At 39.9% G+C, this 23,931-nt stretch overlaps 1 protein-coding gene and 1 pseudogene across 8 annotated transcripts in view; one reads left to right on the top strand and one right to left on the bottom strand.

The window, feature by feature from the left end:
- Window positions 1-17,073, bottom strand: part of CDK8 (cyclin dependent kinase 8) — a 152,111-nt gene extending 135,038 nt beyond the window's left edge. For 3 of the 8 annotated variants that reach the window (XM_036455181.2, XM_036455184.2, XM_045588461.1), the window contains exon 1: window positions 16,805-17,071. In XM_036455181.2, coding sequence (XP_036311074.1) covers window positions 16,805-16,932 — 128 coding nt within the window. In that variant the 5' untranslated portion in view covers window positions 16,933-17,071. Of the gene's footprint in view, window positions 1-16,804 lie in introns of all 8 variants that reach the window. The other 5 variants (XM_036455178.2, XM_036455179.2, XM_036455176.2 and 2 more) reach the window with 3 other exon arrangements.
- Window positions 8,772-9,660, top strand: LOC118728564 (annotated as a pseudogene).
- Window positions 17,074-23,931: the final 6,858 nt, after the last annotated feature.

The following is a 23,931-nucleotide window of genomic DNA, read 5'->3' as shown; positions in this document are numbered from 1 at the left end:
CAGTGACTATTTTAGCAGCCAATTGCCAAGTCATTAGTCTTAGATTAACTTGCTTGGTATGCGCAACAGGAAATATTTTGGTTTTCAAAGAACAAGAAAAATAGGTTTATTTGCCTTACACTTATTAATTGTGCAGTTATGCAGTGTCTGGTAAGTTAATGTTCAAGAAAAAAAATTAATTCTTATTAAAATGTTCTTTTATATGTTATTGATTACTCATTTATTTCAACTCTTTGTATTCAGCACATCTTTATCAAAATAAACCTCTGTTTCTATTAAAATTGAAGCTTTTGGTTTTTTGAGACCCACATAAACTTAAACCTTGTTTATTTGGCTGTGTTAGCCTTTGAGTTTGACATGCTTAATCTAAATAAAAGTAAAAGAGAACTAAGGGTCAGAGCTAAATCACTGGTTTGATGCAGAATACATTAAGAGCATCAATCATTTGTGATAGGAACAAAGTGTGGCAACAGTATTAAACTGGAATAAAGAAACTTGATGAAAGTAAACATAAAGATGTAAAAACATAATGATTATAATTTTAAACATCCACAAGGCACTTAAATTTTTTTATCCCAACGATTATAACTTTACAATGTATTTAACACCCATTATTTAAATATGTCATCACTGTACCTACTCCCATTTCTTCCTTACAGATAAGTTTTGTTTTTGGAGTTTTTCTTTGAGTATAATTGCTACAGGCTTTTTAGAAGACATAAGATTTGAAGCCCAGGCCTGTTAAGAGGTATATGCCTGGGAAATTGACCTGATATTCACCAGTCTTGCAGTAATGCACTGGGGATTTTACTAGCAACTTGTGCTTTGGCATGATGATCAGACTCTAGAACCATCCTTGATAGAAGCCAGGAGAAATAAAAACCCCTGTTGATATAGAAAGGGAGAAGCTTCTCTTGCTTTATGAAAACTTTGCTCCTTACCAATAGTATCATCCACAGCAAATATCCGGTGGGAACTTTGGGGACCTGGGAAGTTCTACCTTTAGCAGAGAAGTTGTTGTGTGCAAAGAGAGATGTAAAGGAAACTTATTGCAGTACTGTTGAAGAGCAAAAAAATTAAAACCTAAATGTCCTTCCACTGGACCAGCACATTACATTATATCCATAAAATGGAAAAATGAGCTGATGAAATGAATTACATTGTATGTACTGATATTGATCTCCAAAACATATGAATTGAAAAAAGAAGTGTACAGAATAATCTATATATCATGCAATTTGTGTTTAAAGATGACATACAGACCATTCTAAAGAATTAAGAATCATAACCCAGCAACCATTAAAGAAATTATTGCTTCATAAAAATTACGAGTTCACATGAAAAATGCCATAATATTGTATGTCAACTATACTTTACAGAAATAAATTAATTTTTAAAGAGAAAAATAATACCAGAAACAAAATCAAAAGGTGATTGTGTGTACAAACTAGAAAACATATACAAGAAAAATCAGTATACAGCTTGAGAAAAAATGAATGACTGGCCAACACAGGGATGATGAGATGTTAAGTTTTCACTTCCTCAGCATATTTACTTTTTTTCCATATGCATGTATATCTGCTCAAAATAAATAAAATATTTAAATAAATTTCAAGTCTGCCCATCCTATATAATAAAGATGAAATATGCAAATGGTCATTATGCTATGAAGTGTAACAACCGACTGCATAACAACCAGATCACATATTAGCAGGACAGTGGAGCAGCAAGCTACAAGTGGGCAGCAGAGAGCTACAGGAGAGGGAAGGGTAGCAAGCTATGGGGGGGTAGGGAGCTATAGGAGGGTGGGGCAGTGGGCGCAGAGCTACAGGAGGGCGGCAGTGAGCTACTGGCTACAAGTGGGCAGCAGAGTGCTACTGGAGGGGACAGGGCAGCAAGATATAAAGGGGGAAGGGATAGGGGGAGCTACCGGAGGGCAGAGCAGGGGGTGGAGAGCCACTGGAGGGCGGCAGCAAGCTACTGGTGAGCAACTGGCACACGGATTTGTGCACAAGGCTATTAGTACATACATATGCTTTTATATGCATACAAGAGGCCCGATGCATGAAAATTCAGGCACTGGAGGGGGAGGGTCCCTCAGCCTGGCCTGCCCCCTCTCACAGTCCAGGAGCCCTCATGAGCAGGAGGTAACCCCTTCAGGGGAAGGCAACGCCCCAATCACACTTCTGCTGCTGCCACTGCCAGCAGCACAAGCCTCGGTTGACTCTGGTTACTTGAGCCTCAGGCAGCCCTGGGTGGCTGGGCAGCCACCATCAGAGGCTTGCCTGCACCTTGGGCCGGCCCTGGGAAGCTGGGGGGCTGAGGAGATTGGGGTACTTCAAAGGCAGGCATGCGGAGCAGCCTGACCTGCCTGGAAGTAGGTCCAATTGTGCCGAGCATCTGCCACCCCGGTGGCACCGCCATCTTGGAAGACAAGGTAGTCAATTAGCATATTCCCTCTTTATTAGATAGTATACACAATTAGCTGATGACAATGATTATCCCTAGAGAGACAGATTTTCCTGAGTATCCTTAGTGCTGTTTAAATTTTTTTCAGGAGAATATGTTAACTTTATAATTTAATGTTGTTTTATAATAAAAATATAGTTGTTAAAAATATATAACCTTTGACCCTAAAGTTCCATGTCAAGGTATTGATACTATGTTGGAAAACTGCAAATATTTTCAAGAAGCTTTGCTAACTGTAATAGTTAAAATTTGGAGACTACTTAAATTTTGCCTGTCACTAGAGAATGGCAAATTAGATATATACTATGTTTACAAGCACATATATGTATATAAGGTGGTGCCTTAAGTAATTAAAATGACGACTTTGAGTTATATGTAGCAACATGAAAGTATGCATAATATTCTTGAATGGAAAAATATAAGATTATTGTAAGTTTCATTATAAATTACATCCATAAGAGTTACCTGGAAAGATGATGAGAAAAATAACTACCTAGGTGTACAGTTAAGGCTCTCAGTTTCTGTATACATTTCTGGATTATGAATTTTTTTAACAATGAACACATATCACCCTATGTAATAAAACCCTAATATGCAAAGTGACCGGCCAGAAGAACAATGGGTCACTATGACACACACTGACCACCAAGGGACAGATGTTCAACAAGGAACTGCCCCAGTGGTCAGTATGCTCCCACAGGGGGAGCACTGCTCAGCCATAAGCCAGGCTCACAGCTAGCGAGCGGAGTGGTGGTGGCGGGAACCACACCCGTCTCTGCTGCAGGCGGGCAGTAAGGAGCAAGGGGTCACAAACTGCGAGAGCCCTGGACTGCAAAAGGGCACAGGCTGGCCTGAGGAAACCCCCACCCCGTGCTCAAATTTCAGGCACCTAGCCTCTAGTCATTTTTATAACCAGTAAAAAAAAGTATTTTCTTTAAAAAAGAGAGAACTGCCTTTAATAGCAAGGGATGAAGAAATAAATGAATGATATTTACAGGTTGAGCTTCAGTCATAAAGCCAATATGGAACAAAAGATGGAAGTAAAGATTTTCTTCACTTTACCCTGAATGATAAGGCTAACTGTGACAAGACCAAAACATCCTAACTAATAAAGGAGTAATATGCAAATAGACTGTCACTCCAACACACAAGATGGCTACTCCCATGTAGACACAAGATGTCCACCACAAGATGGCAGATAGGGCAGTTGTGGGCAATCAGGCCATTGAGGGGACTCAGGCCTGCAGGGGAGGGAGTTGGGGGGAATGGGCCTACAGGGGAGGCCAGTTAGGGGTGACCAGACCTGCAGGGGAGGGCAGTTGGCGGAGGGGGGTGGGGGGGAGACACAAGGCCTTCAGGAGGGGACAGTTAGGGGAGACCAGGCCCGCAGGGGAGGGCAGTTGGAGGCGACCAGGCTGGCAAGGGAGGACAGTTAGGGGTTACTGGGCTAGCAGGGGAAGGCAGTTGGGGGCAACCAGGCCTACAGGGGAGAGCAGTTAGGGGTAATCGGGCTGGCAGAGGAGCAGTTAGGCCTCTATCAAGCTGGCAGGGGGATTGGTTAGGTGATGATCAGGCTGGCAGGCAAAAGTAGTATGGGGCAATCAGGCAAATAAGTGGTTGGGAACCAGTAGTCCTGGATTGTGAGAGTCTGTTGGGATTGGACCTAAATGGGCAGTTGGACATCCCTCAAGGGGTCCCAGATTGGAGAGGGTGCAGGCTGGGCAGAGGGACACACACCCTCATGCACGAATTTTGTGTACTGGGCCTCTAGTTTTGGATAAAAATCTACAAAATGTATTATAATGTAAGCTCTGGTGTCTATAAAAAACACACACACAAAAAAAAATCTTTAGCTGAACTTTTCTTTTGTTTTAAAGACTTTACTTAATTCAGACACCCCATTATATCTTTGCCCTTGGTGTGGCATATGGTACTGCCTACCACTCTTTCTGAAAATACTCTCCATGGTAGATAAGATTCTATCTATAAGGTCCTAGTTTTTCTCCACTCTGCTGTGTACAGCCAATAAGCTGTGTGTAGCACAATTCCTGTTGCACAATGGGGGACTCTGGGTTTCCTCCTCCTCAGAACTCAATTTCTGAGCCTCATGGATAGACATCTCCTCTTCTACATTCTGTCCTAGGTCCTCTTCTCACTCTACACACTATGCCTAGGCAATTTCAAAACCACTCAAGTATTTGATAGCACCCAAGTCTACCTCTATCCAGATCTCTTTCGTGAACAGTAGATTCATGTATCTGCCTAAAGGATATTTCTTCTTAGGTGTTTAACAGGCACCTAAAATTCAATATATCAAAACTCAATTCATCATTTTCTTCCTCAAACGTTCTCCTCTTCCTGTTTTGATTATCAATGTGAAAGGCAACATCTTGCTTCTCAAAACAGAAACCTAGGCCATTATCCTTGTTGTTTTCACTTCTTCCTCTCTCACATCCAATAATTCAAGTCCTATCATCCTCTCTGTCACTTCCCTAATTTAACCCACCAGCATCTCTCACCTGGGTTATTATTACATTCTTATAAATCCAGTTCTCTATAGCCATTCTAATTGTATCGCCAAGCAATATTTTTAAGTTGATACATCAATTGTTTGCTATCTATATAAAATCCCACAAATGACTCTCACTATCTTCAGAATAAAGTACAAAGTCCAGAAAGCATGATTTACAAAACCCCACTTACTTCTCGAATTTTATTTTTTAATAGGGGCCCAGTGCACAAATTTGTGCACCTTGAAAGGAACTGTGGGCCACAAGGCTCTGGTGGGTACAAGGTCGGGTCTTGGCCCATCCTCCATGCCCCCACCCAGCGCCTCCCGCCGTGGTCTCCGGTCCCCTCTCTGTGGCAGCTCCACTCCTGCCACTGCTCCCATGTAATGACAGAGCTGGCCTCACTTGCACCCACTGATGGAGCAAGTGGGGCCCGTGCCAGCAGTGGGCATGAGCAGGGCAGACACTAGCAGCGGGTGCAAATGGGGGCTGCTGCCCTGATCACCCCTCAGGAGCAGAGGGAGGTGGAGAAGCCCTCAGGGTTCATCGGAACCAATAACTGCCTCTTGCACCCACTGACGACACCAATGATTGGGACCAGCAGGTGTGAGCAGCAGCTCCAGTGCCAACTGCGGGTGCTGTTATTTACCTCAAATAAATAACTTAACACTTGTTTATTACATATTATTCAACCCCTACCACACTCCATTTTCAACCAGACTGTGCTATAACACCACTCAATCTTATTTAATAACCATTCACTTGGTAGTTTCTAATTACCTTTTAAGACACAACTGAAATAATCCTGGAGTCCCCAAGAGCAGATTAGGTACCCCATAGCAACCTATAATTTTCCCTATTACAGTCCTATTCCACTATATTATAATAACCTGTTTATGTGCCTATGCCCTTCAAAAGTCTTAAGTTCCCTAATGACTTATACCATGGGCTATTCACTGCTGAATCAGCTATATCTGGCATAGAACCTGGCATACTATGGACATTTGGTAAAGAACTACCAAACAAATCACAAATGTTCAAATGTATCTCTCTCACCCCCCAAAAAAACACTATACCTAAAAAAGAAACTATAAAATGTCAATATTTAAATGATTTAATTTTACATTTTTTAATTTACATTTTTTTAAATATATTTTATTGATTTTTTACAGAGAGGAAGAGAGAGGGATAGAGTGTTAGAAACATCGATAAGAGAGATTCAACAACCAGCTGCCTCTTGCACACCCCCTACTGGGGATGTGCCCGCAACCAAAGTACATGCCCTTGACTGGAACCAAACCTGGGACCTTTCAGTCCGCAAGCCGATGCTCTATCCACTGAGCCAAACTGGTTTCGGCTAATTTTACATTTTTTAAAGCATCTTCAGCCTGGCCACGTGGCTCAGTTGACTAAGGCATCATCCCCTACACCAAAAGGTTACAGATTCAATCCTGGTTGGGGTATGCAGGAAACAACTAATCTATGTTTTCTCTCTCTTTCTCTCTTCCCTTCCTCTCTCTGTAAAATCAATGGGAATGTATCCTTGATGGGGATCAAAAATAAAAGTACCTTCAATGTTGTCATCGTTAGAAAACAAATTACAAATATGACTTACTTTGTGCTTGACATTTTCTTGGAAACTGTATAAACAGCACTTTTTACAAACTGAGTTACATCATAAATATGACAAGGAGGGCTCACTTACTTAAAAATTCTTCTGTAAAGTGAAAAAACTCCAATTAATCTATTCTATAGGAATTTAAATTTTCACATGCTCTATTGGCCTTTCTTAAAGCAAAAGCCTTATAAAAATATTTTTCAATACCTACCTCTTCTTTCCCCCAAAATATACTACTTTAATATAAGCCATAATACCAATGATGGAAGCATTTTTGTTTGTTTTCAAATATATTTTATTGATTTCAGAGAGGAAGAGAGCGAGAGATAGCAACACCAATGATGAGAATCATTTATCAGTTGCCTCCTGCACGCCCCACACTGGGTATCGAGCTTGCAAACTGAGCATATGTCCCAACTGGAAATTGAACTGTGACCTCCTGGTTCATAGGTTGACGCTCCATGTGCCACACCGGCCAGGCAAGGATGAGTTTTTAATCTCTTTAGTTCTCTAGCCAACATATTAATATAAACAAACTCAGGTGTACAGAAACACCCAAAGTAGGTATTGCATCATGAGGTAAAAAATTCTTCTCCTTAAGATATTATTTGCCGAAATTCATGGGCCATTATGAAGTTATAGATCTTAAATGAGCTTGTCTAGAAAGATGAGTAACTGACTTATCTTAAGTAGTAGTTAACCTAAATAACTTTTTATTCACATAACAAAATAAATTTCAAGTATGAAGCAATTATGGATTTAAACAAAATTAAATGTCAACTGTGGTTCAGAAACTAATTATATTTTCCTTAAGTTTAGAAATATAGGTTTGATTTACATTTAAACTGATTCACAAGGCATATGTCAAAAAATACTTTCTTTGTAGTGGCTCAATTTTGGGGGCATTCCATTATTTTCAGCCAATTAACAAAGTTTATCTCTGCCTTTGGCTTTGGTTTTGTTCAATTCTGTTCCTGGTATCAATATAGCCAGCCCATCAGACTTTGCTCTTCTGGGTAAATCCACATGGTGCTGCTTTTCTATTCTATCATACTATGTTTAAATTTTTAATTTTAGCAAGTTTAAAAGGAAAACTTTTAAATATGAATTACAGGTATAACACAAATAAAAAAGTATTAAATATCTGTCAACATATGGCAATGTGCCAGAAACTGGGGGGAAGACAATTACTGCCCTAGAGGAAATTTATAATATCTAACCCATAAACATTCACCAGAAAGACCCAAAGGACATATAAACATTAACCACATATACACTGAAGTAGTTACATAATACATCTATGAAGGACTATGTTTTCTGGGCGATGAGTGAAGAGGGAATTATCCGAATTGTATGTTAACATAAAATAGTTAGAATTTCTAAAGCTAAATATTAGAACATATTCCAAGTGAGAGGAAAAAAATTCTAGCACAAGGTAGTCAGAATGGTGGTCTGATATGATGGAGAAGTTATATTACTTTATATTTCAGAATCACTGCAATAATATAAAGTGTGAACACTGTCCTAGCAATAGGAAGGCTAGTTGGGTCTTATAGACAAAGCAAAGATCTTGATCCTAAAACAAAGTCAAGGTAAAGGTATTCAAAAGTGATTCTCCAGCCACTTTGAAAAATTTTGGTAATTTCTCAAAAAGATCAACACAGAAGTACCATAATTCCATACCTGGATATATACCTAAGAGAAATTAAAACCTGTCCACATAACACGTGAAGGTTCAACTAGTACATGAAGGTTCACAGAAGCATTATTTATGACTAGAGTCCCAGTGCACTGCAGTGGGGGTCCCTCAGCCCAGTCTGCACCCTCTTTGCAGACCAGGAGCCCTTGGAGGATGTCTAACTCATGACTAAGGCCTGCTCTAAGCAGTCTGTCATCCTTAGGACTGCTGCAGAGGAGAGAGAGACTCCCGCCACAGCCGCTGTGCTCACCAGCCATGAGCCTGCTACTGCATTGAGCGTCTGCCTCCTGGTGGACAGTGCGCGTTATAGTGACAGGTCGTTCTGCCGTTCAGTTAATTTGCACAGTAGCCTAAGGATAGCCAAAAGAACGAAGAGCTCATTTTCATGAAAATTGGTGGCTGCTGAGTAGGACACAGATAATAAGGATAGTCTCCCACCACTCTCCCTTTCTGCTCACCACCAGTGCTCAGCAGCATGTCTGCGGTGCCACCCAATTGCTCACAGACCAGCTGTTCCCAGGAGAGGGGGAGGTCCTCAACCAGTTCAGCAATAAGTCCATCCAGCAGACCAAGTCCCTCAGGTACCATCTTACTAGCCTGTACCCTCTTACTAATTATACTTTTGGTACAAAAGAGCCCCTCTATGAGAAGGGCAGCTCTGTGGCAGCCAGTTTTCAACGCATGAGGGAGGAATTTGATAAAACTGGATGAGAACTGTAGAAGAGGTTCTGATTCTAACATGAGCACTGGCTACCATATGCTACTGTTTTACCCTGGGAACAACTTTCTTCAAGCTACCAAAGGAAGATGAAGATGAAGGACTAAAATGCTTAATGACAGAGATACTCGGTCATCAGGATAGAGTCCTAAAGACTGGGTACTGGTGGAGATCCAATTTCGAACATCCTCACTATCCATATATTCCTGCACATAATATAAAACCAAAGGAACATAAGTTGTTTTTGGTTCAACTTCAAGAGAAAACTTGTTTGCAGTCCCTAAAAATTACAAGCTGGTAGCTGCACCATTGTTTGAATTGTATGACAATGCACTAGGATCTAGATCCTATATTTCTAGTCTCTCTCAGCTTTTGAGCAGGTTCAACTTTATACACAACAGAATTCCCACACGGTGAAGTATGGTAAAAGAAACTGTGAGCACAGCTCTACAAAATACAGAATAGACACGGTAGAAATGTTTTTGTTTTATCTCTTTCCTAGCCCCTAAATTGTCACCTGCTTTCTATTGTTTCAATTGTAAAGTTGAAAGGAAGAACTAGATAGTGGTGTAAACAAATGTGATAATGTTTAATTTACTTTTGTTTCTATTCATATGCTTTTGTTACATTAAAAGATGTGGACTTCAAATAAAAAAAACAATTCAAATGTCCACCAATTGCTGAATGGAATTAAAAAATGAGGTATATCCATACAATGCAATATCATTCAACCACAAAAAAGAATGAAATACTGATACGTGAACAACATAGTCCCTGAAAACATGTTACGTAAAAGGCATAAAAGGCCAATACATATTACATGATTCCATTTATATGAAATGTTCAGAACAGACAAATCCATAGACAGAAAATAGACTAATGGTTGCCAGGAGCTGGAAGAGCGGCAATGTGGAATGACGGCTGATGGGCATAAGGTTTCTTTTCCGGGAGAATTAGTATCTCCCCAAATTTTAGAAATCGTAATGAAAACATAGTTCACTCATTTGTTAATTTCATTGGAATTTATGGAGTGTCTATTATGTATTTGATTCTATCATAATGTTTCTTGAGATCTTTCCCAAAGGCTTCTAGGCACCTTTTGTTATTAAACATCTTCCAAATTAAAAAAAAAAAAAAAAAAAAAAAATGCTGCTGAGAAGGTGGTGGCAACATCATCCAGAATTAAATAGTGGTGGTAATTGCACAGCCTTATGAATATATGTGTACAATTTAAAAAGGCAAATTTTATGGTATGTAATGTATCTCAATTTTTAAAAAGCAGTTCGCAACATTATCTCTGCCATAACACTTCTGATGGACATGACATAATTCCATTACTGAAGGCAGCTTGCTATAGCAGGAACAGATTTTGTGACTTTGACAATAACCATACTGAAGAATATTAAAAATCACTATACTCAAGGGCCTTCAAGTCTCAAGATCAAAATAACAGGTGAAAGTTACTTTTTAGTGACAACATCAAGAAATGCCTTGAGGTGACAAGAAATCTCTAAAAACAAACAAACAAAAAATCAGTAACAACAGGCCTACCAAAGCTGGTGTGAGTGAAAGGATTTACAAATTGTTTTGAAGGAGGAAAGGACTGTAGGATTTTCATTCACCAGCAGCAGTTAGTCCCAGAAAAAGAATAAGAAGACAATGAGGATTGGATTCAACAATAAAAGGCACTGTAAGAAAAATGACACCAGCTATGGGGCAAATATACATTTATCAACACTAAGTTCCCAACTTATATATGGAACACATTTCAAATGTTTGTAAATCATTATTCTGAACATATTTTTCCAGAGAAATCATTTTTTAAAAAGTAGTTGTTTGCACATAGCCTATAATAATTTATAATAATTAGTTATTATTTCTGTTTTTCTTGCTGAAATCCAGTATGCCAGAAGCCATTTCCCTACCTTCCATCTCTTCACACATCAAAGTCCCACCAAGAGAATGCTGCCCCTCCAATCTGTTGCCACCACCATCTCAGCAGCATAGAAGAGAATGTCTACCTACTCCTCATGTAGGTGAGGCCAAAGAAGTGTCATCTGCTATCCAGAGCTGTAATCAAAATGGAGTTCTGCCATGGCAGTTTTACATATGAGAGTCTTAAATCAGACACGTGGATTTCAGAATCTCCTTGTATTCTGATTTCCAACATTCTTGTAATGAAAAGCTGCCACACAGACAATTAAAGGTGTTCAGAGCATGCTGATAAATTTATCCCTGTTATTAAGTAACAGAAACTTTGTCATGTCCATTGGGTACAATGGAACATTTGAAGAGTGCATGTACTATACATGCAGCAGATAAAAAATGCTGGCAATAAAAAGAAATAGGGAGGAAAGGTGTAGGAATAAAAAAATTTTTAACCTCACAAAATGTTGGGGTCTGTAAGGGCATTGTAAAAAGTACCCCCCTTTGTCCCATTTCTGTAAAGGCACAACAGAAAGCACCCCTCATTTCCTCTTGAAATACGCTTTCTGATGAGATCCTCTCATCTTCTAATGGTCAAACAAAATGTTGTTATCTTTGAGAGGCTTTTCCTGAAAATCTTAAGCAGTTGGGGGCTTCCATCTCTATGTTCCAACAGCACTCTGTATTAGTAATTATAGTGCTTATTAAATTGCTACAGTTTATTTAGTATATGTTTGTTTCCCCCGCAGATCTCTCCTCAAATAATGGAAAATTTTATTCATCTTTCTAGTCCCAATACCTTGGACAGTGCTTGGCACATAGAATGAATTTCTTAAAATGTGGGGAGAAAAACTAATTTGCCAGACTTGCAAAAAAATGGGATATAAGCAAGAAACCTCTCAGTGGCCTATACCAGCGGTCACCGACTGGTGGTCCATGGACCACTACTGGTCCGTGAGGTCCGAAAGGTTGGCGACCGCTGGCCTAAACAGTAGATCTGAATGCACTGATACCTAAGGCAGATAAATTCAACTCACAGTAGGTAAGAAGTAAAAGTTACTCTGCTTTTCCCTTTCATCATGCTTTTTAAAGATTATAAGGAATACTCCTTATTGGGCATACAAAATCCCCAGTGATGGGGATTATTACATGTTGTATTTGGCACTCTGACATTTAAAGAAATATTTCAATTAAACTGAGTCTATATACAGGGACAACAGTAATCAAAGAAAAACTATTAAATTCCTTTGGAGAAATAAAGGATTCCAACCAACTTCATAGTTCAGGAACTAAAATAAAACTGAATAAAAGCTCCAGTGCAGACTGAATCAGAAGAGCCCTGTGCTAGCACCTAATGAATGGGTCACAGGGTGGGAACCGGGACTAGCCCGTAACTCCCAGCATCTTAAGAGATAAATAGGAAGAAATGTGAAGGTAGTATAAAACATGTTAGATAAAGTAGCTGTTAAGACTTTGTGAACTTCCTAACTTCTTTCTAGGAGTTGATGAGAATCCACATTAAAGCATGAGGCTAAGAAATATGGAGGTAAGCCATGCTCTAAAGTAAAATTTTTCTTTTCAGTTTTTACATAATCATGCATTAAGTATTACATTTCATATTCGTAATTTTTAGTTCCTTAATTCATAATACTAGAAAAGATCCTAAAAATTCTCAACTGAAACCCCCTAATCTTACCAGAAAGCAAGGTCTACAGGAGCAAATGACTTGCCCACGTCATATTGGTAACAAGAGGCAGAGTGTAAACGCAAACTCAGGTCTCCAGTCTTTCCAATTTTGAGTTCTTTTTACTAAATGAAGAACTTTCATATCTTAACATACATGTGTGCTATGATACACACTCATATCTACATACATACTTTAAAAAAAAAAAAACCACAGCCTTTTCAGAAATCTACTAAAACAAGTATACCAGTTGTCTGAAAAGACTAGTCCTGGGATAAAGCATTCATACTTTCAGAATGACCCACTAAAAACCAAATCTTGATGTCTATGTTTATCTTTATTCTAAAATATCAATTATATGAAGCATAATAGTTAAGAGCATGGGCTTTACAGTAAGAGCTGCTTGGAATCCTCTAATTCTGGCTCTGAAACTTTAGTAGTCATGTAACCTTGGAAAAATTTCCTAAGCCTCAGTTTCCTCACCAGCAAAACTATTAGAGAAAAACAAAACTGACTTGATATGGTACTTGTGAAGATTAAATAGAGGATGACCTTACAAGACTCTGCCCAGGACCTCGTACTTACACAATAACTTGGCTATTATTATTATTATCACTGCCTACTAATCTCTTCGTTTTCTATAAAAGTTTTCTATATATTTAAAACAAACACACCCACATACACCCAATTATTTTTTATCTGTTCTTTTGGACATAGGTTATAGAAGTCTAAGAACCCTATTCAAGAAAACTCCTTTTGGTCTGGCCAGCATGGGTCAGAGCACATGCCTGGGTTGCAGTCCCAATCCCCAATGTGGGCGTGCAGGAGGCAGCCAAGCAATGATTCTCTCTCATCACTGATGTTTCTACCTCTCTATCCCTCTCCCTCCCTCTCAGAAATCAATAAATATAGATTTTTAAAAAAAGAAAAACAAAACTCCCTTTGTCCCGGCCAGGTGGCTCAGTTGGTTGGAGCATCCTCTTGTATACCAAAAAGGTATGTGTGGGTTCAATTCCTGGTTGTAGCACATGCTCACGTTGCGTGCTCGAATTCCTGTTGGAGTGCACACAGGTGGCAACCCATCAATGACACATCGATGTTTCTCTGTCTCTCTCCCTTTCTCTTGCTCTCAAAAATCAATAAACATATCCTTGGGTGAGGATTAAACAATGAAGAAGAAAACTCCTTTTGCTTTTCTTTTTTGGAAATCAAACTCTTATTCCAAATAGATTTTTAAATTCTAAAAATGTCCAGAGTTCAGAACTTAAAAACATAGATTGTTTTTTTGCCTTCTCAGTTTTCCATTCTGTAGAACAAAATAAGTACAGCTGCCTAAATTCTGCAAAGAAAAAGTAAAATTGACTCAGAAAATTAATCCCCCTGCTTCTCACTAAAGTACCTTTTTAGCGTTCAGAACAAAGGACACTATCTCATTCATAACAATAGTAAGAGCGAATTATTCCCAATATTAATGGTGCATTTATTTTTTAACTCTATTAGAATTTGAAATCAGCACAATTATAAAAAGTCCCTTTTCTATGTATTTACATAATCATGCTTCAAATAAAGTATTTCTTCCTGCACCACATTCCTAAAATGCTGAGTTTAAGTGCAGTATACTAGCAGTATAGTGTTGCTAATCCTTTAACTCAAAGGAATGACCTTACAGACTGTGTATTTTCTAATTTTTTTCTAATAATTCATGTTCTATGGTGCTCTCTAGACAAATGAAACACAAAATTTAAATATTCATTTCAATAACCAAATTTGTATAAACAAAACATTTCATTTTATTGTAAATCTCAAGACTCTTTTTGAAGGTCTGGGTTCTGAGAATACTCTGAAATTTCAGTCACAGAATATGTAATTTAATTTGAAAGTAAATCAACACTAGAAAAATTATTGATCATCAACTTTCTATAAAAGATTTAACTACAAACTACAAATTTTATTTTACTAGGACTTAAATTACATTTCACTGACATAAGATTAAAAGGACCTCGTAAATACAATGCAGTATATTTTGCCATTGAGGTTATAAAAAATAAGCTAAACCAAAAAGTATTCCTTCTAGAAAACAAACACTGTTTTAAGTAATTTTTAAAACTCTGACATTGGATCCATTTTTTAAAAAGCTCATCCTATAAACAAAATCATTAAAGGTTGCTGGAAAACAACCCTGAAGAATTATAAATAAAAAAGTTATCTTTTCCCAAAATGCAATTACTTTTCGACTACCACAAATTACTAGGAAATGTTCATATACTATACATTAAGCTATTTTTAAATTGTACAATGCTTCTAAAATTATTTTCAGCCTAAATTAAAACCTGACCATAAGATATAAAATGTGGTTTATAGTACCTTTTGATAATATATGATATTACAGTTTTTAAATAACACATAAAATCAAAGTTAATTAAATTTGCAGATTTTATTAGCTTAAATTGGTAATGTATAAAAACAGAACTGGCTTTGTTCAGAGAGGTTAAAAATAATTTAAAGTCACCAGAATTTTATAAAACAAATGATAGACTGGTCAAATGTACAACAGTGTTCAATCTCATGGGATTGGGGGTATTATAATTATGCTAAAAAAAAATTATTACATTGGGAGATGGCAAGACCGTTAAATGTTTTTGAAAAATAATGTATGGAAAATAACAAATATAATTTTTTAAATATATGTTTTATTACAAAGTAATATTTCAACGAGAAATATAATTAAACAGTCAACATTCTCTCCAGACACTGATTCCTCAAATGTCACCAGACTATTCATTCTGCTAAGAAGTACTTTTCAATACATGAGGTACCCAGAGCCTCAAGTTTTCAAATTCCTATCTTTTGCAGATATCTGTACTGCTTTACTGTTGCATATAAACAATGAAATGCACAACCCAAAATCAGAATTACTCTATGACTCTTAGGATACATTTTATGTTTTTTAGAAAGATATCTCAGTAAATCTAAGGAAAAAAAATGTTGAATATACACTTCCTTTTTCAATATCCAGAATACTAAAGTAGTTATAAATATGGCTTCCCTTCCACACCCCCAGGTAACTTACTTCAGCTTTATGAAATGTTTCAAATTTAGTACTTATATAGTTCTAAACAAATCCACTTAAGTTGGGGGAAAAAGCAATTATTTTCATTGTTACACAGCAGCTAAGCAAATTAACAAAGATGATCAAGTAAAGCTACTTTGTTTATAATAAAATCTAAAGATTATATAATAAGCTGTGACATTATCTTTCCAGCAATGAGAAGGCAACAGAGAAACATCCGTTTATACAAGAGGAAACAAGGCATTAAATACATTTTCTCCTCAACTAAGAATTGCCTTCTCTTTTGTCAATATTACAAGACATTCATCTACTGACAAAGGAAAAAACGAACACTTCACTTGCCTGTTTAAGAAACTAAACGGGGAGCAATACCAATCATAGACTTAATTAAGCTATTAATAGGGAAGAATATTTAAAGCAAAGAGACTATTTAACGTTCATTGCTAGATGCTAAATTTGGGGGAACCAGCCGAACAAGGTAACCCCTATGTGTGCCTGCCATTTCACCCACCCTGCACCAAACCCCCATTGTTCTGTGTCAAACTCACACTAATGGTATCTAAACAGCAATTGCTACATTTATGTTTCAGAGGATCACTACGAGGAACTCTCCAGACGGGATGTACCTGCTGCTCCCTTTCCCCAAAATAAAACCCAAATTTGACAAAAAATCAATCACAAGCTGGTAGAGGAAAGGATCCCAGCTTCCCTTTCAGACTGGTGGATGTCACTCCAGCAGCAGGTGAGGAAATCCCCAGAAGTTTACCATAATAAATCGACACCCCCCGTCACCCACCCCCCCAAAAAAAGAATAAATGATCTAAGCTGACGTTTCATACCGAATTTCTTTTTTAAAATCTAGTACCGAAACCCTTGAAAAGTACACAGCCGGTGGAACAGAGACTCCTTTTCCCCATGCGCCACCGAAGTGGAGCCCGGAGGCGGCAGCACTCGGGGTTCTGTGGGTTTGGATCCCTCGTACCACTTCCTCCCCAGCCTGACGGCGGGGCAGATGCGGGTGCCGAGGAAGTGGGGGGCCGGCCTCCAGCGCCCCGCTCCCCGCGGGTACCTGCCGGGCCGCGGGCACCGCGGACAGACACGCACACTCACCCATCCTTCCTCTTGGCTTTGTAGACGTGCCCGTAAGTGCCTCGGCCAACTTTGCAGCCCTCGTATTCAAACAGGTCCTCGACCCGCTCCCGCTCGCTGCTCAGCTTCACTTTAAAGTCATAGTCCATTGTCACAGCCTCCGCGGCCGGGGCGCTGGGGTCGGGGGCCGGGGGGCGCGGGCGGGGGCCGGGGAGGCGCCGGCAGCCGCAGCCCCGGGAACCCTCCGCTCTACGCCCGGCGGCCGCGGCCCCGGCCCGGCTGCTGCGGCAGGAGCTGGAGGAGGCCCCGCGAGGGCGCGGGGGACATCCAGGGGGCGGCGGGCCGGCGGGGGTGGGGGGACGGGGAGGCTCCCCGGACGGAGGAGAGCAGAGCGAGCGGGGAGGGAGAGGGCTGGGGGTGGGGAGAAGGTTGCTCGCCCTTGTCCTCGCTGGCTCCCGGCGCCGGCTCCCCGGCTTCTCTCCGGCCGCGCGTCCTGCTCCCGCTGCGGGGAGCCGCCGGAGGCCGCTGCGGGTCCTCCTCTCCTCGAACGAACGCGCACTCACGCCTCAGCCTCTCCCGCACGCACGCTCGCACTCAGCCATTCACTCACTCTCCCATCCACTCACACAGAAAGGCAGCTCCGCACAACAGCCGGTGCCTCCTCAGAGAGGGGGGGGGGAGGGAGGGCACTCTCGGAACACGGCCGCAGCTGTCGCAAAAACGTCGCGAAGGCTCGGGCTCCCTCCGACCCTCCCTCCATCCCGCTCCGCCGCGGCGACTGCCCCCGCCAGAGCCGGCACCGGAGGACCCAGCGGAGCGAACGAGGGAGCTCCTGACCACAGCTGCAGCCAAGCGCACCACGTGGACGTCCCGACAGAGGCCAGCGCCCGAGACTACAATTCCCAGAATGCCCGGGCCGCTGCGGTTGCCACCTCCTCCTACGACTCCACCCCGCACAGTGTGGATATGGGAGCGTTGCATGATGGGATCAGTAGTCCAATATGAAATAAGTTTCAATCACTTAAACTTCTGGGGATTTCCTCACCTGCTTTTTTTATAGCGATATTGTTAGTGTCTGTTTTGAATCATAAACTTGACCAAAGAAAGTCACGTGTGGTGGAAGCTAACTTGTAGTAAAGTCACATTTTGTGCCACTTCCAAACTCCAGATTTCAAAGGTCATGATTTTTTTTTTTAAAAAGTCAGTATCTTTGTGAACAGCTGGTGTACTATCACTTGATGTGTTCTTGTCGTTCACTTTCTAATAAGGGCTGCAGAATGATATCAACATACTGATACACAGTAAAAGGGAACCATTGACAAGTGTCCATGCTAATCCTAAATAGTGTTACTCGTGACAGGTGACTATCCAAATGCTTCCCATCCACTCAGAGGGGACGTTATTTGAGCATGACCTGCACATCTGCCTATAAAAACAGCAATTTGTAGCCATGATTACAGCAGTGGATCTAAATTCATAGGATTTAATTTATTAATAATTTTAAAGTAGGGAAGGTGTCAGCTGGAGGAGTCCCGATACGTTGACAATAATTCCTTATTTGGTTTTAACATTCTTAATTAGATGTGTATTTTTTTATTTTATATTAATGTTATATTTGTATTTCTCTTAGAGTTGCTATTGTTTGCTATAATGCTCCCCACTGCCCACAGCACTTAATAACCTCTCCCACTTTTAAACCCCCTAACACTTTTTTCACCTTTCCTGTGGTATTCATCAAATTCTGTTTGTCTTTTATCTCCTCTCTCTCGATAGATTATAAATTCCTATAGGAAGTCATATTTGCATTTTCCATAATACCTATAATGCCTGGATTGTGGTACACAGGAAACATTGTTGAATTAATAAGTGTGTTTATTTCAAAAAGATTCATGTACAGATTGATAACAATGATGCCATTTTATGAAAACTTCTCATAAGTGTTCTCACATAAATTTCCTTGTAGAAAATAGTGAGTTCACCACTGGTTTCAATGAAGTTGTTTTTACCTAGTACATGAAATCTTTAGTGTTTAAGTACACTGGCTGGTTAGGTGGGCCTGATCGTGAATCCTGCTTTGCCATTTATTAGCAATGTGACCCTCAGTTCCTTTCTTTGCAAAATGGAAATACAAAAAGCCCTAGCTTACAGCAGGTGCACAACAAAAAGTAAACTTACATTAATCATTTGTTATATGTTTCTATTCAATGATATAAATTGGGTAATTGTCTAGCAGTAGTGTTTCACTTGCATTAAGTATAACATTTTCCCTAAATATGGATTTAAATAGACTTTTTCTGAAAAATGAATTTTGTTTTCTTGAAAGAGGAGGAGGGAGGGAACTTACACATAGATCTTGAGAAATCAAGCCACTGCACTGAAGGAAAAGTTGTGAAGACGCATAGAACTGGGCTTGGCCCTGCACTGTGTGCCCCACCCCATCACCCATCTTCTGCGTCATCTGCATGTGATATTCGCAAACCCTGCAGGTCCCAGCGTCTTTTTAAATATGTTTTTATTGATTTTTTTATTTTTTTTCTTTGAGAGAGAGAGAGGAAAAGAGAGGAATAGAGAGATAGAAACATCAGTGAGAGAGGAGCATCATTGATCAGCTCCTGCATGATCTCTAATAGGGATCAAACCCTGCAGGTGCCCTGACCCAGAGTTGAACCAGTGACCTCTTGGTTCTTGGGTCAAAGCTCAATCACTGAGCCACACTGGCTGGGCCAGATTCCCTTAAATGTACTTTTGACTACAGTTTTGACTCAATCCATTCTGTGGATGAAGGTAAGAATTCTCCATGAAGAGCCGAAACCGGTTTGGCTCAGTGGTAGAGCGTCGGTCTGCGAATTGAAAGGTCCCAGGCTCGATTCCGGTCAAGGGCATGTACATTGGTTGTGGGCACATCCCCGGTCGGGGGTGTGCAAGAGGCAGCTGGTCGATGATGTTTCTCTCTCATCGGCGTTTCTAGCTCTCTATCTCTCTCCCTTCCTCTCTGTAAAAAATCAATAAAAAGAATTCTCCCTGAAGAAAATGAGTTTTTTTAAAGTGAAAATTGTATAGATTTAAGATGTACAACATAATGATTCTTTTGTGTGTGTATGTGTGTGTGTTTTTCTGTTGTTGACAGTATTATAGATGTCCCCGATCCACCATCCCACTTTGCCCCTTTCCACCCATCCCCTATCCCACCCCAGGCTTCCACCACATTATTGTCGGTATCCATGAGCTATACATATATGCATATGTGTTCTTTGGTTAATCTTTTCCTGTACCCCTTACACCTCTCCCATCTGAGATCTGTCATGCTTTTGGATCTATTTTGTTCATCAGTTTATTTTGTTCATTAGATTCCACATATAAGTGAGATCATGTGATATTTGTCTTTTTCTGACTGGCTTATTTCACTTAGCATAATAACTTCCAGGTCTATTCATGCTGTCACAAAGGGTAAAACTTCTTCCATTTTTACAACTGCACAGTATTCCATTGTATGAATGTACCACAGCTTTTTTTAATCCACTCATCTACTGATGGGTACTTGGGCTATTTCTATATCTTAGCTATTGTAAATAATGCTGCTATGAACATAGGGGTATATGTATTCTTTCTTATTGGTGTTTCAGGATTCTTAGGATATATTCCCTGAAATGGGATCACTGGGTCAAATGGCAGTTTCATTTTTAATTTTTAAAGAAATTCCATACTGTTTTCCACAGTGGCTACACGAGTTTGCATTCCCACCAGCAGTATACTAAGGTTCCCTTTTCTCCACATCCTTGCCAGCACTTGTTTTTTGTTGATTTATTGATAGTAGCCAATCTTGCAAGGCTGAGGTGATAACTCATTGTAGTTTTAGTTTGCATCTCTCTGATGATTAGTGACATTGAACATTTTTTCTTATGTCTATTGGCCATCTGTATGTCCACTTTGGAGAAGTATCTATTCAGGTCCTTTGCCCATTTTTAAATTGGATTGTTTGTCTTCCTGGTGTTTAGTTGTATAAGTTCTTTATATATTTTGGAAATTAACCCCTTATCATACATATCATTGGCAAATATATTCTCCCATATAATGAGTTTCCTTTTCATTTTGTTGGTGGTGTATTTTTTTGTACAGAAGCTTTTTTAGTTTGATATAGTCCCATTTGTTTACGTTTTTCCTTTGTTTCCCTTGCCCTAGAAGATGTATCAGTGAAAATACTGCTATGTGAGATGTCTGAGATTTTACTGCCTATGTTTTCTTCTGGGATTTTTATGGTTTCACAACTTTCATTTAAGTCTCTTATCCATTTTGAATTTATTCTTGTGTATGGTAGAAGTTGGTGGTCTAGCTTCTTTTCTTTTCCTTCCTTCCCTCCATCTTTCCTTCCCCCCTCCCTCCTTCTTTCCTCCCTTCCTTCCTTCCTTCCTTCCTTCCTTCCTTCCTTCCTTCCTTCCTTCCTTCCTTCCTTCCATGCTTTGTCCAAATTTCCCAACACCATTTATTGAAGAGACTGTCTTTATTCCATTGTATGCTCTTGTCAAATATCAATTGATCATAATGGCATGGTTTGATTTCTGGGTTCTCTGTTCTGTTCCATTTATATATATTATATATACCTGTTCTTGTGCTAGTACAAGGCTGTTTTGGTTATAATGGCTTTATAGTATTGATATCCATCTAACTTTGTTCTTCTCTCTCAAGACTTATGAGGCTATTCAGAGTCTTTTTTTGGTTCCATATAAATTTTTGGACTATTTGTTCTAGATCTGTGAAATATGCCATTGGTATTTTAATAGGGATTGCATTGAATCTATAGATTGCTTTGGGTAGTATGGACATTTTAATTATGTTAATTCTTTCATATTAATGAACATGGTTAATTCTTCTATTGCAGTGATAAATGTTGTTGTTTTTTAGTTTCTCTTTCTGAGAGTTCATTATTGGTGTATAAAAATGCCATTCATTTCTGAATGTTAATTGTACAACATGATGTTTTGCTGTCTGTCTATCATCTATCTATCTATCTATCTATCTATCTATCTATCTAGTGAAATGATTCCTATAGTCAAACTAACAATGTTCCTACTGTCAGCAATCCTGGGGCAGGAATGGAAGCCAGCTTTAAATCAAGAAAGAGAAAAGCCTGCTTTCCTCTCTGAAGATAGGGTGAAAGTTAGAGGCCTGGACTCTAGGTTGGGAAAATATGTTATTATGAAGTAAGCTGGCCCCTTAACACAGCATCAGGATGGAGAGCTAAGAAAGAGATAGTCACTGGTGCCCCTTACAGGGGAGCATGGCTATGTGTTAAGAACAGTAATATCTGCCGGGACTGGTTTGGCTCAATGGATAGAGCGTCGGCCTGGGGATTGAAAGGTCCCGGGTTCGATTCCGGTCAAGGGCATGTACCTTGGTTGCAGGCACATCCCCAGTAGGGGGTGGGCAAGAGGCAGCTGATCGATGATTCTCTCTCATCAATGTTTCTAACTCTCTATCCCTCTCTCTTCCTCTCTGTGAAAAATCAATAAAATATATTAAAAAAAAAAAAAGAACAGTATTATCTAATACCAATTTCCGGTTCTTTCTTTTCTATGTGGTAATTTCCTTATGTTTTCCCCAAGCTATCAACCTAGTCTTTTCTGTGAAGCCTGTATGTATGTTTCCATGGTAAAAGCAAAGAGCAGCAGCCAGATATTCAATTATGAAAGGTAAGAAGTGGAACCAAAGCCATGAGCTAGGAAGGACTCATGAAGCATGTTAGTTGTTAGTATTCCAAACACTTGAGGAATGTAACCTGTTTTCAGAATGGACTTCTCATAGGTCAAAGCATGAGGGCTGAGACTTGTTATTTGACTGATTTGGAATTGAACATATCAAAGACATGGACATTTCAGTTTAATTTTCCACCTCAAATCATATTGATATCACAGATCTCTTTGCTCCATGATGAGCACCAGTGACATTATAGAGTCTATGACCTTCATTGACCCATGTTCCAAATAATGCACAAATAATGTTCAAGTGTCTTTTCATAAAATGTGATTTTATTTACATTCTAAATTTAATGTCTCCAATTGCTTCTCGGCCTTTTGGCTAAGATCAAGTGAAAATTTAACATCTTCAGTTGTAACATGCTCCCAAACACCCAATCCCACATTTCATCTGCCACCTGGACAGACTAAGGGGATAATCAACTGTCATGTCAAATTGAAAATTTCTGAAACTGAACATACATGCTATGCAATTCTATAACTAGCAATGCCTGTAAACAGACATTCTGTTGTTTCACTGCTAACCCTACAAGTTCAGGTCTTTATTAGCTGCTCATTGTCCTTCTCATAGCCAAATCTGCCTTTGTCTGGGCTGGATGCTTCCTCATACCATCGCTGACCTTTGCATTCCTACCCAACCTCTAAGGTGCAGCTCAGATGCCTAATTTCACTATGAAGCCCTACTTTGTTCATAAAACCAAATATAACCTTTTTTTCTTACCATGGCCTCCTACCCCATCCCTGGCACTCTTGTACTTGATTTGCAACTTGCATAAAAACATCCCTATTTCCTTGTATTTTTAGTCACTTATTTTATTCACTTAAAAAAAACAAAAACTATCCTATATAATAAAAGGGTAATATGCAAATTGACTGAATGGAGGAATGACCTGTCGCTATGATGAGCACTGACCACCAGGGAGCAGCCGCTCAGCTCAGGAGCTGCCCCCTGGTGGTCAGTGCACTCCCACAGGGGTAGCACCACTCAGCCAGGAAGCAGGCTCACAGCTGGTGGGCACAGCAGCAGTGGCAGGAGCCTCTCCTGCCTCCCCAGCAACGCTAAGGATATCCGACTGACTGCTGGCTGACGGCTTCCAGACTGCAAGAGGCGCAGGCCAGGCTGAGGAACCTCCCCCCCCCCCCCCCATGGCATGAATCTCGTTCACCACCTCTAGTCTATAATAATAAAAGCATAATATGCTATTGTAATTACACCTGACAACTGAATGACTGTCTGGAAGTCATTCTGGATGAAGCTACCACAACAGGGGTTGAGGCAGAGGCAGTTAGGGGTGATGAGGCAGACAGGCAGAATGGTTAGGGGCAATCAGGCAGGCAGGCAGGTGAGTGGTTAGGAGCCCACAGTCCCAGATTGCAAAAGAGATGTTCAAATGCCCA

The sequence above is a fragment of the Pipistrellus kuhlii genome, unplaced genomic scaffold (assembly GCF_014108245.1).
Source record: "Pipistrellus kuhlii isolate mPipKuh1 unplaced genomic scaffold, mPipKuh1.p scaffold_m20_p_3, whole genome shotgun sequence".
NCBI lineage: Eukaryota > Metazoa > Chordata > Mammalia > Chiroptera > Vespertilionidae > Pipistrellus > Pipistrellus kuhlii.
Note: the sequence above shows the minus strand (reverse complement) of the source record. Positions and strands in the feature narration are given on the sequence as shown.